Consider the following 14,296-nt stretch of genomic DNA (forward strand, 5'->3'; position numbering starts at 1 on the left):
CAGCAGGAGGTTGTTGTAAGGTTTTTCACTAAATATGGGTTGTAAAATATTCTTGAACATGAGTCACTTTAAATTATAGTCCATGGATCTAAGGAAGTCACTGAGAAAATGGAGCAGGAAAAAACACAGGATAGAGGCAAACTGCGCGAATTCTCTGTGGGATGTGGAGTTTTGACAGCTAAACCCAGTCCCTGTCTTGCTTGAAGGCTTGATCTTAATGTCAGGGCAAAGAGGGCAGCAGACCCTTCTGGCTGACCCAAGTTCCGAGCCTGTAAGACCTCCTCAGTAGAAGCTGATAAAGACCACAGCTCTGGGAGAAGAGAGCTGCCGTTATTTTATGAAGAGTTACGGCCGATCTTCTTTGAACCCTAATTTCTGTCAAAGAGTTATCATTGCTGTCACAGTAAGTGATACTTTCAGCACAAATGGCAATTAACTAGAAGTAAATAGTAGAGCAGAAGTCTGCAGACTGGTTTTTAAGGTTGATGAGTTGAAAGTAGTTTCAACACATTAATGCTAAGCATGCTAAATCATAGTGCGCCCTGAAAAAGACAGTAATGTCATTTACCTGAAATCACCAGGAATTACAGTAACACGTAGTGGGGATATGCTCGATTGTTTCAAATATGTGAGCATGTTATAGGAATCGGTAATAGTTTGTGAGTCTGTCTGTTTTCTTTTATCAGATTTTCCATAAAACAAGTAATTTGTTTGTTTTTCACTGTTTTAGGTAGCCTGCCCTATGAATACAAGATTGTGATAGCAGGAAATCATGAATTGACCTTTGACCAGGAATTCATGGCTGACTTAATCAAGCAGGACTTTTACTATTTCCCCTCTGTTTCTAAGCTGAAGCCAGAGAGCTATGAAAATGTACAGTCTCTCCTAACAAACTGCATCTATCTTCAAGACTCTGAAGTGACGGTGAGGGGATTCAGAATATATGGCTCCCCTTGGTAAGCAGGTTTTTAAGCATACATAAAAAAATATTGTTGATTGCTATCACATCAGCCATTTTGTATGCATCAGCTATATTTGGATTGCTGTGTTAGGAAGAAAAGTATACTCAGTTTGATAAAGTTTTTATATTTTCTTGTAATTAATCATTCCTGTGACAAAATAATGCATGATGGGTATTGCTAACCAAATAATGATGGGAAAAAGATAGTGTGCTCTTTAAACTCTCAGCCAGGAGCAGTTCTCTAACATAGTCCACATAGAGGGTTTTTGTGTCATAAAATATGTTTTCTATACTTAGCGAGTTTATATAATTACAGGTGAATTTTATTGCAAGGGTACATTCTTTTGACAATTTCCATCCTACAGATAATATTTAAGGTTCATTAGTGTATACAGTAGTCATTTAACGCAGCAAGCTTGTTTCAGTATTTGTTTAGGCCTTGGAATCTTCCTTTTTTTACACAGTAACAGCTTTCCTCAAGGTATAGTTGAGCTTCTAAACTAAAGTCAACAAATCAGTGGCAACCTAGTATTTCATGGCTTTTGCTCTACTGCGTAGAGTGAACACTTAGGACTCCTTGACAGTATCGGAGACAGATGGGCTTTGGCTTTCTGACCTCCACATTGGACTTTGTATGTGCTGCTTATGCATGTCTTACTTATGTTATGTTACTACTATGTTATTTCTGCTAACAGGACTGTAAATTGGGTCTTTTATAAACATTTGGTATACATTTAAAGTAAGTAAAAATTTATTTTAAAAGGCAGGTTTTTAAGGGAATCTGTTATTCTTCTTTTTAAAATCACATCAGGCTGGAATGTAGCAAACAAGTTGTCAAACCTGATGCATATACCCCAATGTGAATTTTCAGTGTGAATAAACTGTGAAATCTCTGGGATTTTTTTTTAATGAAAATTGGCATTTTCCCATTTGGTTACTTGAGATGGGTGTTAATTTTCTCTGAGCTTATTATTCTACATTTCTCTACATTAAATAGCTTCCCTCTTAAATGCACCCTTCTCTCTCTCCCTCTTAGATCTCCAGATCTTTCTGGTTGCTTTTTTCAACCTACCCACCTGCTGTGTGTAGTTCATCTTCCTCTTGTGTCTACTGTGTATTCAATCAACGTACAATTTACTTCATTTTCCAAATTATTAGGGAAGATATTAGATGGTATCAGTCCCAATATTAACTTCTGAGAAATGCCACTTGGCATCTCTTCCCATTTTGATGTTCAACTGTAAATACTGTAATTATGCTCTGTTTACAATATGTCTGGCAACTTCATATCTTCATTGCAGTATTCATAACCAGGCACCATATTTCCAGTGTCAGTAATAATTTTCCAGGCAGTAAAGTACCAAAAGTCTCATTAAGGTCTAGATAAATTAAATTAAAGCAAAACACTATCTATAAAGTAGCACTAAGTAGAGGCTCAAGGAAACCATTTGAACTTTCTGTGTATGATTAGATCTGTAAAAATCTGTTGAGAAAACTTTTGTCCACCCACTAACCCATAAATAATGTTTCTATAAAATCAGATCTGCCGCATTCCCTTTGTGCGCTAATCCTGTCATTTTGCACAAGTTGCCTAAGCTGTCTGGCATGAACTACTCTTCATGAAAAAAGATTTCTTTCCATCTTTTATGCATCTTCAGGTTATAGCTAAACTTCCTTACTAGATGTTTCACAGTGTTGCTAACTCATCTCCCACCCCCTTATGGTCCTCCAAGATGAGTGTTGTAAGGTCGTTTAAAGATCTTTGCTTACTCCGTATGGGACAGAGTCTTGATGAAAGTCTTCCAGCCAAACTGGTTTTTTTGCTTGTTATTAGGCAATGCTGAATGAAGTTTCCATGCTAACTGATGTCATTTGCAGTGGAAACAGCAACAACAACAACAGCAGTAACAAGTGGGTCTTCATTAGTCTATCAGAACAGCAGATGCAGAAGTAACGAAGTCACAGCGGCCAGCCCACCAGTCAGCAAACTGAAACAGCTATTCTGTGTGGGTTAAACTAGCTGCCTGCTAGATTGAAGGCTGTAGTACAAGTCCGTGCCTACTGATAACTACTGTTCTTTAGCATTCCTTTTTGTTTCTATACTTCATTCACCCTGAAAAGAGAGGTTTGTCATAGCCTCTCTGGGAAGTCAATCTCAGTTTCTTTCTACATTATAGTAATGTAATTTCTTAAGAAACTACAGAACTTCAGTGAACTTTCCATGGTGAATTTTTTTTTGCCCTTGCATCATGAAGCCAGTCCTTTAGCAAATGCGTATGAACTTAGTCAAGATTTAAAAATTTAGAGTTCTTTAAGATCTCAGAACTCAGTGAGAAGGCTAAATTTCATGCAATTGCTTGTTCAGTATCCTAAAATAATTTTCTTTTCTAGCCTTGAAAATACGCACTTAGCTTTTTGAATGGATTTGTTTAATTGGACAACTTTCCAATTACAGTTTATGTTTGTTGTCCATACATGACTCTTATTTGATGATAAGGTGAGCTATCTAGAAATTAAAAGATTGGGGCTCCAGATCCTGCCTTTCCATTTCTAGTTACAGCCCTGATCTTCTGTCTTACTTGACCCTTTGTAAAAATAAGTGCAAGCTAGAGATATCCCTTCTTTATCAAACAGGTTAATCAATAGTTGCAAAGTACTTTGAGAACACTGGAGTAGGTCTGCGTGAATGCTAACCAACATTAACTTACTGTGTTTACCTGTAGCCATCTGCATTTTTATATATGACCTGTACAGAATGAGATTGTACTACTGCTAAAGATCTTTTAGTTGCAAAATAAACCATGAGAGCTTTATTGGTTTGCATAACATGGCAGTCTCTAAGGCCTTTTAAATATGTACCATTTGTGTGTGGTTAAATATTTTCAATAGCACTTGGGTATTTTGACCTCTATTATTATCTAAAACTCAGTGGTTATTTTTAATTGCATAGAAGAAATGGGGCACTGTTTTGTGTCAGAAACCCATGTGCTAACTCTCCTGGGCTCCAAGGGCAAGATTTCAAGTGCCAGATTGAGTCTCTACTCACTAACGAAAATGTAACGGCCTTAAATGTTAATTACGCTGGTATTATCATCAAGCAGGGAGCAGCCATTTTGAAATGCAAGCTGTAAAGCACAAAAGCTGCTATTTAGGGATTAGTATTTGCAGCATCGGTATCTTGGACCACAGATTATCAGTGTAGATGGTGAAGGAGAAGAGTATAAAATATTCGATGCTTCATGAGAAACTTGGGAATACCGAGACGTTAAATGTGTCCAGAACAATCTTGAATTTTAAGGGTGGCTGTGTTTGGCCTAGGGGGCTGATGCTTTTGACAGTGCACCGTACAGTGATGGCTGTCAGATCTGAATGAGCCGGGCATCAGAATGCAACGTCCTTCCCTCTAGTGTAGCCCAGATGCTGGTAGCCATTGGGTTTTTTTCCAGTATGAAGCCTGGACACCATGATTTTTTTCCTAAAAAGCTAGGCACAGGAGGATGCACTCTGGTTTCATCCCAGGAAGACCCAGGACATGGCCAGAACATATTCACAGACCTGGAAGCAACCTTGTGTAGAGAAATGCCATAGTTGCTATGAATGTAAAGCATTTATTTTGAATTGGAAAGCTTTTGGTTGGAAAGTACTTTTAAACACCCTAATTTATTCTGGACCGCTATGAGAAAAGTCAAACTGGCAGACAGAATAACCCAAATAATTCTATATAATAATTCTATATAATGTACTTTTGACTGCTAAGCCTTCCCAAAGCTGAAGCCGTCTTCCAGAGAGGTTGAATTTGTTTTTCAGTAACGTGCAAAATCATGACATAGAAGTAAAAATACAGCAAGCAGGAACGCCAGAGAGGTGGCAGAGAATCCATCCTTAGATGTTTTCAGGACTTGGCTAGACTGTCGTGGCTGACCGGATCTAGTGGTGGTGGGTGGTAGGGAGTGTTGGACTGAAGATCTCCGCAGGTCCTTTTTGAGCAATGTTTCTGTGATTCTGTCAATCCCACTATGGAGCTAGAGTTAGGTGTCTGAAATGAACAGATATCAACAAAGTCCTTACAACAGAGAGCTTTGCTGTTAATATCAAATTCCCTACAAGCAGTAGATGGTCCCAACAGATGGTTTGGAAGTCAGAAAGCCAAGATAATAGGGGAAAATTGAATTTGGATTTGAAGCAGAAGGTCTTTTCTGTGTCATCAGACGTCATTCATGGAATCAAGTTAATAAATGATTAGTGAGTATTACAGTTACAGATTTTCAGCCTTCTATTATAGCTCATTACCCCCACAATGTGATATCATTTTGCAGGTAGGAGTTTTAGTTTTAACTGCAACTGGATTGAAGATAGGCTATGTAGATTCACTTGTGCCTCTGCACTGCTGAAGATTTTAATTGCACAATTACACGCTGTATTTGCACAGAAACCCCTTATGCATTCAGTGCACAAGATCTGCTGTGCTTGCTGAATGAGTCAACTATATATTATTCCTTTTATAGTCCTTATTCAGAACTGCCACGTAAAAATAAATGCCTATAAAGGTGCACATACATTTTTGTATCAGTGTGAGAACACCTCTCTGAGGTTCATTCTTGAATGTGTGATCCTGAGTGTTGCTATGTCTGCTTCTCTGCTGTGCAAGGTTCCAATAATGGACTCTGCCCTACTCTGTTTTTCCCATTGAGTTTGTTACAACTCAATGAGTAAGTAACTTGGCTCTCTGTTCTCCTACTGCATGCAATAGCTACATAAGACCTGCAATAACTACATAAGACCTGAAGACTAATGAATTGACCCCTGATCAATAATCAGAAGCTGTTTGTGCCCGGCAAAGATTATACTGGCTGTTCTCCCAATGTGTAATATTGCACAGAATCACAGAATTTTCAGAGTTGGAAGGGACCTCTAGAGATCATCTAGTCCAACTCCCCTGCTAAAGCAGGATTGCCCAGAGCACATTACTCAGGACTGCATCCAGGTGGGTCTTGAAAATCTCCAGAGGGGACTCCCCCCCCTCCCTGGGCAGCCTGTGCCAGTGCTCTGCCACCTGAACCGTAAAGAAGTTTTTCTGTGCGTTGGAACGGAACTTCCTATGTTCCAGCTTGCGCCCATTGCCCCTTATCCTGTCACTGGGAACCACCGAGAAGAGTGTGGCTCCATCCTCCTTCAGCTCACCCTTTAGATATTTGTAAGTAGTAATAAGGTCTCCCCTCAGCCTTCTCTTCTCCAGGCTAAAGAGTCCCAGCTCTCTCAGCCTTTCCTTATAAGGGAGATGCTCTAATCCCTCAATCATCTTGGTTGCCCTGCGCTGGACTCTCTCCAGCAGTTCCCTGTCCCTCTTGAATGGGGGAGCCCAAAACTGGACACAGTTGTGGCCTCACCAGTGCCGAGTAGAGGGGGAGAATGACTTACTGGACACACTCTTCCCTATGCAGCCCAGGATTCCATTGGCCTTTTTGGCAGCAAGGGCACACTGCTGGCTCGTTGACAAATGAGGCACCCCTGCCTCCAATTTATAGAAAAGATGTGCATGTGCAGAAGAACAGGTATTCTGTGTGTATGCTCTGATCGTGTGGAAAATGGCAGGAATTCCAGTGGAATTTTTTAGTAAAAGGTGGATTATTGTGCATTAATGGCAGGGTAAGAGTACACATTTTACTTAACATAGCAAGAGAAATGCAAGTGGCAGAAGGAAAGCGTCTTCCAAGCCACTGAATTTCCATAATGCTTCTAAGCAGCAGTACACAACTGCAGGAGAAGCTTTGGTCCTCCTGCTTTCAAACAGGCATACAAGGTGGCAGGAGAGCATTTTACCTCTTTCAGTGCTTTTTTTCATTTTCCACGATGTGGGAAAGGAAGGGATAATCAAAGCCCTCTTGCCAAACATATGACAATTTCATTATTCTTAATGACATATTGGCCTGGATAGCTTAAAGAAGCCCTTCAGGATGAGATTGCCTCCAGACTCATTATCCAGAGAGTGGATTTTTGCTTGACTTTGATTATCTGGAGGGATCTATTCCCGTGAAACAGAACCTCATTTTTCTTTTTGCAGAATTAGTTTTTTTCTAGTGTCTATGTATTCTCATTTCCTCCTTCATTCTTTTGTTATAGGCCATCTGGAACTTCAGAAACGCTCATTTCCCAGTCAGGGAAAATGGGAGAGCAAAGATTAATATCAGCCTAGAAAGACATTTGTGACCGTTTGTCCTGAAGTGACAGACGCCCGGGCTGGACTCCTGGGTTTTTTGTAGCTTCTCTCCCATGGAACGTTGATTAGATGTGGCCCTTGCATGTTTACACATGGGCAACAGCTCTGGTACAACGTTGTTGTTCAGATAATGGGAACTGAGTGAAGCAAGTTAGGGGTGTGTATGTGGGGAGTGGTTTTTTTTCTGTTCAAGTATTGTTTTTACTAAGCTTAGCATTCTGGGTCAGGGCCATTCAGTGCACTCTGGCTGTGTCACAGAAGATGGCCAAATTCCTTCCAGTGTAAACGGCATCACCTTGTAGGTTGCATGAGTGAGTACCAGCCACCAGGTCAGCCCAAAGAAACCTTGACAGGGGGTTATGCTCCATATCATCATTCCACTTCGGTGTGAGGGCTGGAAATGTATTCCAACCTCTTGGCCCTTTTCTCGGTGCACCGCAGATATCTGTACTATTCCCGTTTGCAGCCGAGTGTCTTTTCTCAAGCCGTATAGTCCAGTGTCATAGTAGTGCTTAGCTATAGGTGTGTAACTTTCATCTGATTTGTTATTTTCTTGTGTGATTTGTTTTTTCATCACAACGTAGGTGACTTTGTTATACTCCTCAGATGCTTTCTTTCTTTGTGTGTGTACATGTGCACATGCGTGCTCATGTGCACTTTGCACCAGAAAGACAGGTAACATCTATGTGTAATTGGGGTAGTTTCAAAGAGCATGAAAAGGGCAAAATGAGGCAGATGTATTTTTGTTCCACACAGACTCCAGGTCACCCATACCCTAGGTCTGTTTCAGTGCCTTCCTTCTCCCTCTTTTCAAGAACAGCCATAATAGTCTCTTTCATTCCTCACTGAACTCAGTTTCCATCAGTAGAATAATATAGCAAAGATTTATAGATTCATTTCATGAGAGGGACATGCTTTCATTTTGCCAGTGATGAATCATCTAATGTTTACTTTCCCAGACCTTGTACAAATCTTTACAGTCATTGAGGTGAACATCAATTAAACTGAAACTGTATTAAAATAAAATATTGACTTCATTTAACATAATATACCTCCCAAGTTGGGAGTGTGGCTTCCAGATACAGTAGCAGTAGCAGCAGCGGTGCAAGATGTTATATTACAGGTTTCATTCCCTGTAAAATTCACAGAAAATATTAACTTCTGCCTCAAAGTGACACTCTGATTCTTAGTTCTTATGCCCTCTTTCAGATGTGCAAAAAACCTATTCAGTACCTTGCACATGACTAAAATATACAGGGACTCAAAAATTTGTGTTACTGGACAAAACCATACTAGAAGTTTTTCGAAGTTAAATAGCTGTCTTTCTATGTTCTCTTCTTTCTGCACCCTCACTTGGTCAAACGATAAAAATACAAATAACTAAGTGTGATTGCTTCTGTACTGTTTTCTAAAGCAATCAAATGCAACTCTAAAATTCTTGCAAACCCCAGATTAAGTAGATTTTTGGGCAGGTGGCTTGTTTTCATGTCTAGCTCTGTCAGTGCTACAGTTTTGTTTGGATGGATGTGGAAATGCTGGATGTGGACATATTACAGAGTGCTGGGTTTTGGTTGCTCAGAAATATATTTTTAAAATGGTAAATGTTCCCGAATCTTTAAAGGTGGGAACTATTTGGGCCTTTTATAATTAGTCACTGTGAGACAGGCAATCGATATGAGTGAGTACTTTAGGTAGACTGACATGGTTCTTGAAGAAAATGAAAACCATGAGTGGGAATAATAGACTCCACTCATTATTTAGAATTGAGGCATCTCAAGTTTCAGAAATTTTGGGGAGAAGTTTGGCATCTAAGCTGATCTGATGTGGCTGCGTTACTATGGTTTAGAATGCTGAAGATGTTTTATTTCAGGCATTCAGTAAAAGATAGGTAAGATGTGACAGATGTGTAAGAACGAGCAACATGTTTATAAGGGAGAAAGCAAAATTCATCATCCTGTTGAAATACATTAATTAACAGTCTGAGGCACATAGATACAGGTTTAATTGTATTTTAATAGAGTGCTGCAGTGATATTTTTATTTCCACTTCCATACTTATCAGAAACCATTTTCCATTTTGGAAAGTGCTACTTCTAAAAACACTTAAAACCAGAATACACTGTAGTTTAGTCTGCAGCATATGGAAGATCATAAGAATGGTTTTTCCTGCAAAATGATTTTGATTTATTAAATTCAGCTGTTCAGGGAAGGTGGTGGGGAGAAATGTAAGATACTGAACTCCTGAAACTGAAAGGTTTTCCAGTGGCAGAAAGAGTGCATTCTGGCTGTTTCAACATCAGAAACAGGTTGCTGCATCATTTTTCTCCTCATTTTTTCTTTTTTTTTTTTTTTTTTTTTTTTTACTTATGGCACTTTGCTAAAATTGGTGCATTTCATGTGGTAAACATGTCTTGGAAAGCGTTTTGCTTACATGACTTGGAAATACAGGAAATGTGAGTCTCATTGGGTAGAAACTAGGTATACAGGTGCTATTCCTCATGTGAGCAATCATACTGAATTCAGGAGAGGTCTTTTTAATGAACACTGCAGTACAAATTAAGTGACTGAAATGAATTAGCAAGAGTCATTAACATTGCTGAAAAAAAAAGGTGTATGGAACAAAATAAAAATTTCTCACACTCCAAGTGAATTTTCTATAGCATGTTAGAGGAACACAGTTGTTATTAACTAATTAAACTCTGCAATAGGTAGTTGAGCGAATGAAAACGTAAATTGAACTACACCTATTGTAGCCCATGAATATCATCAAAGTCAGACCAGCGGGATAAATTCTAGTTATTATGTGCTCCTGAGAAATTTTATTTTTCCATTTCCCACAAGATTTTTTTTAATGTCACAGCAGTTTAGAATATGCTTTTTCACTTTTCTTGTTAATGAACGTTCCAGAAAATGTTTTCTGTGGCACAAAATTTCTTCCCAACATTGCCCAGGGCTGAGGAGTCTGGAACAGTTCAATCCTAGAATAATCACAATAGAGGAAAAACCAGTAAGTCAAACACCTTTGCATGCTGCTTACTTGTACGTGTTTGTGTATTAGGGGTATGGATCAATCCTCTAACACATTTCATGGTGACCTCTTGCAGCGTGAGCTTAAGCAGTTACTGAAGCTGAAGATGCTTTGCACCTGCTTTGCAGCTCTGTTCCTCCACTGTGTCTGTACAAGCGTGCAGGACATTACAGTGCCCATGTGTGCATGTACTCTGAATATAGACCAGAAGTTATGTTGATTTCACATAACATTTTTGGGAAAGTCTCGTTTCTTGTAATGCCTGAACACATTGTGTGGCTTTATATTCCTGTATGTGAGTGGGGATTTGAATTTACTTGTTTTGTTGCAATGTTTCTAGCTTTAGTTAAATTTGAGAGCAGTCGAAAAATGTATTGCTTTAGTTTAATTAGCTTGGTAGAAAAAAGTCCTTTCTTGGGCAGTAATTATTAGTTGTATATTATTAAAAGGAAGTAGTTCACATTCAGTTACTTAGCAGAAATAATTGAATCTTCTGATCCAGTAAACTAGCTCACTTTGGATTCAGCTGGTTTTTAATTTAAGACCTATAGAAGAGGAGACCTGTAATCTCACTACAGGGAATTGGCTTCACTTTCCTGCAGTTCATAAACCACAAGAGTGAAATTGCAATCCCCCACAGCAGTTTTCTCTTTATTTTTCACATTTGCTTGAAAGTTTAATTTTATGAGACAGAGCTGATTTTAAAGTTTAAAGTGCTTTTTTTGTTGTTTTGGTGCAATTTTTTCCCTATTTTTTCTTGAACAAAAGGACTACCAGTTCTATCAGTAGTCTGGGCTGTAGTCTCAGACAGCAGCAATTTCAGGATGTTTCAAAGATGTAAACACAGTTGGGTACTGCGATGAGCCCTTTGGCGATATTCCAAGAGAAACACAAATAGCTAACTAGTTTGGAGCGGATCTACATGGAGCTGATTCTCAGCTGGAGTAAATTGGCAGAGCTCCGCTGGCTTTTGAGCCATTTACACCTGGTGAGAATCAGCTTCCCTACTACACGGTAGCTTGCATGTGCGCATTTTCCCTAGGTTTTTACACGGTAGATGTGTTACTACATCAAGAAGTAGATAGTGACTTTATATTGTGCTCTATGTGACGAACTGTAAAGAGAGCCACCATCACGAGAACTAATTGTAATACAGTTACCTGAATTCTTTTTCTTTTCCCTGACCAGATTTTAAGGGGAAAAGTAATTTACCACTTGTTGTGAGGCTGTTTAACATCAGAACACTTCCTTTGGATTTGTTGTTCATACATTAATTTTATTTAATAAGTTAGCATTGTTTAATGTGAATTAATATCAGGATTTTCTTCCCCAGTAAGAAATCAGAATAAATCGGAACCAGTATTAAAACAGAGGGCTGCACCTGTGTGTGTCAGATCTTTCTAATTACATAATTTACATTAGATAACTATATGTTTTTCTTGAGATTATCTCAGAATTCCTAGCTAGCTGAATGAGCATCCAGGTGTTAAAGCTGCACCTTTTGGGTATAGAAAGTTATATTGCAGCAGTTAGTTTCCAGCACTGTGCTGTGGGGTAAATTTAGGACTGCAGAAAACCACAAATTTGGAATTTAGGACTGCTTGGGTGTTGTTCACTTCAGGTAGAAACATGCCATATGAAGTATCAGTATGTGCTTTTTTAAAGAAGAAGTCAGTTCATCTGTTGCTAAATTGAAAATGTTAAAAATAATACACTTTATGCATATATGCATACGTGCTGTATTAATTTATTAGTTTTTGGAAGCATTTTCATGCTTGTTTAACTCAAAATGGCTTTGATTTTTTTTAAGGAAAAGAAGGTAAAAAAACAAAAAGGAAGGAAAAGAACTGGCCGACAGTTAGTCCATATGGCCTAATTACTCCTGGTATTTTGAGAAAAGAATGTAAACCTGGTGAATTACTACGTTGAGAAGTGGCTACTGGGAGGCCATTTTTATAGATGCTGAGTGCCCTTATTACACATCCTGCCTATTTTAGCAATGTTTTGTCTAGGAGAGTCCCTCCAGGAGCTGCATCATAAAAAAACCCACAAGTGTAGCATCTCTATTTTAAGGGATATTCCATCTCCTCAGTTAGCAAACTTCTGCAACGTCTTAGAGGACTACAGTAAACACTAGCTAGCTGGATGTGTGGAAGAACATTCTTTTCTTAGCTGTCTGGTCATTTGATAGTGAAAAACTGTAAAGATGCCCTGCATAGATGGGCCTCAAATTACTTTTCCTTACTGATTGGCCCGTTCATGGCAAGTCTTACATTTAAAATGAGATGGTGACTGTGATGTGGACAGAAGGACTGTTAACTCCTCTCTTAACCCTTCTTCTTTCTGTGACTATCAGCCACTAGTATCTGAAGAACAGTCTGCATAACCTGTCTGTACCTATATTTTCACATATTGAGAATCAGAGGGACTGAGGGAACAGACTCCTGAGATGTCAGGAGCTCGACACCTTAGCCCTGCATTAAACCTGTAAGACCATACTGAAAGTCTGTACAGTTCTACATCTGTATCCTCAGCACCGAGTCTCTTAGTTAATTATTCCGAATTGGCTTTTAAGTTTGTTTGTTGGGTTTATTTTATTATTTTTTTAAAATATCAGATGGAATATTATCATTTGGCTTCCAGCAGAATGAAATAAACTATCTGCATTTGGTATTGGCATGTTTTAAATTCAGTCTTTCATTAACTTTTCTCCTTACCTGTTATCTTCTGTTTTCTTTTTATGAAGATAAAGTAGATTTCATTTTATTTTTCATTGTTTTATAACAGATTAATGTTTAGAAATGATCAGTTCCTATTAGTCACAGCTCATTCTTTCTTCTTTCCAGTCAGAGATGTATGAAATCCTTTACTAAATAAAAGATGAATGATTTCCTGTGGAACTCAAATTGCAAAAAAAATAATAATTACTGACAAAGGGCCATATTCTGATTTTTACCCTCCTTTCCTTTTGTGAAAACAATAGTTTAATTTGATGCCAAGTTCCAAGAATGACAATCTTGGATGCAAAGCAAGTGAGGCAAAAAAGCAAGAACCCAGCAAACTTCCCCGTGGAAGAAATGTTGTCTCCTGTGGCCAGCAGACTGATAGAAGATTTGAGTTCAATTTGCTGCTCACTACAGCCTTCCGAATAATGCGGTGCAAGCCTTCTAGTGCCTTAGCACCTACATTGCCCTCCCTTCTGCTTTCTCCTTTCCACCTGCTGAGCTGTACTTCATGGCCATGTGTTCCAGGGGATAATCTTATATGAGATTAAGCGTCATTTGCATTTATTAATTTTAAGTATAAGGCCTTAGCTTTCATTAAAAAAGCCCTGGTTCCAATATTATGAATGAGTGAATCCAAGTTGCTTTTTTTTGGGTGTAATTTAATTCTTTTTCTACACTCCTTTTGTACCTCTCCTCTAAAATCACTTTACCCTTGTCTCTCTCACAGGGAAGTTTGTCATAATATAAGTCTCCTTATATTCCTCATGACTTTTTAAACCTGTTTTTCTATAAATCTCAGTTATGCTGTTAAAATGCTCAGATGCCAAGATGTTGAATGGTATTTCAAAGCCTATAAACTAAGAGTGCCCTGCCAGTCCTTCTTAGCGCTAAAGGCCTAATAGCTGTTTTCCTGCCTGCTTTGGAGCATCCTCTTGAATGTGGGGTAGAAAAGGCAGGAAGATGAGTGTTATTTCACAACTATTTTAGATGTAGGAACAGCCAATACCCTGCAAAAAAAGGTAAACTTTTATGAGTCCTTACTCGGAAAGAAAATTGAGTAAAAAGCAGTAGAAATACTCAGTAAACTGCTTAGTTACTTACTGAGGAAAGGCTGAAAAGGCAATTACAGAGATTGGGTAAATTCAACTAACATAGTGATGGGGATCATAAAAATCTGAACACCTGAAGGACGTGAACACCAGGCAGACAAGGAAGGTGTACAGTGTATATAGTACTATATACCCATGTGCACAGGACTGAAGCTAGTTATAATAGCGAGATTAAATCAAGACCAGGAAAAATTTGAGTTGTGTGTCCAACAGTGAGATTTCTTGGGCTGGGAATCAGGATGTGTTAGAATTTTAG

The 14,296-nt window shown here is 38.6% G+C and overlaps 1 protein-coding gene across 1 annotated transcript in view; it reads left to right on the forward strand.

The window, feature by feature from the left end:
- MPPED1 (metallophosphoesterase domain containing 1) overlaps positions 1 to 14,296 on the forward strand; it is a 49,759-nt gene that overhangs the window by 20,681 nt on the left and 14,782 nt on the right. The window contains exon 3 of the mRNA XM_009879703.1: positions 731 to 956. Coding sequence (XP_009878005.1) covers positions 731 to 956 — 226 coding nt within the window. The remainder of the gene's footprint in view (positions 1 to 730; positions 957 to 14,296) is intronic.

The sequence above is a fragment of the Charadrius vociferus genome, unplaced genomic scaffold, assembly GCF_000708025.1.
Source record: "Charadrius vociferus isolate BGI_N301 unplaced genomic scaffold, ASM70802v2 scaffold90, whole genome shotgun sequence".
In the NCBI taxonomy this organism is placed as follows: Eukaryota; Metazoa; Chordata; class Aves; order Charadriiformes; family Charadriidae; genus Charadrius; species Charadrius vociferus.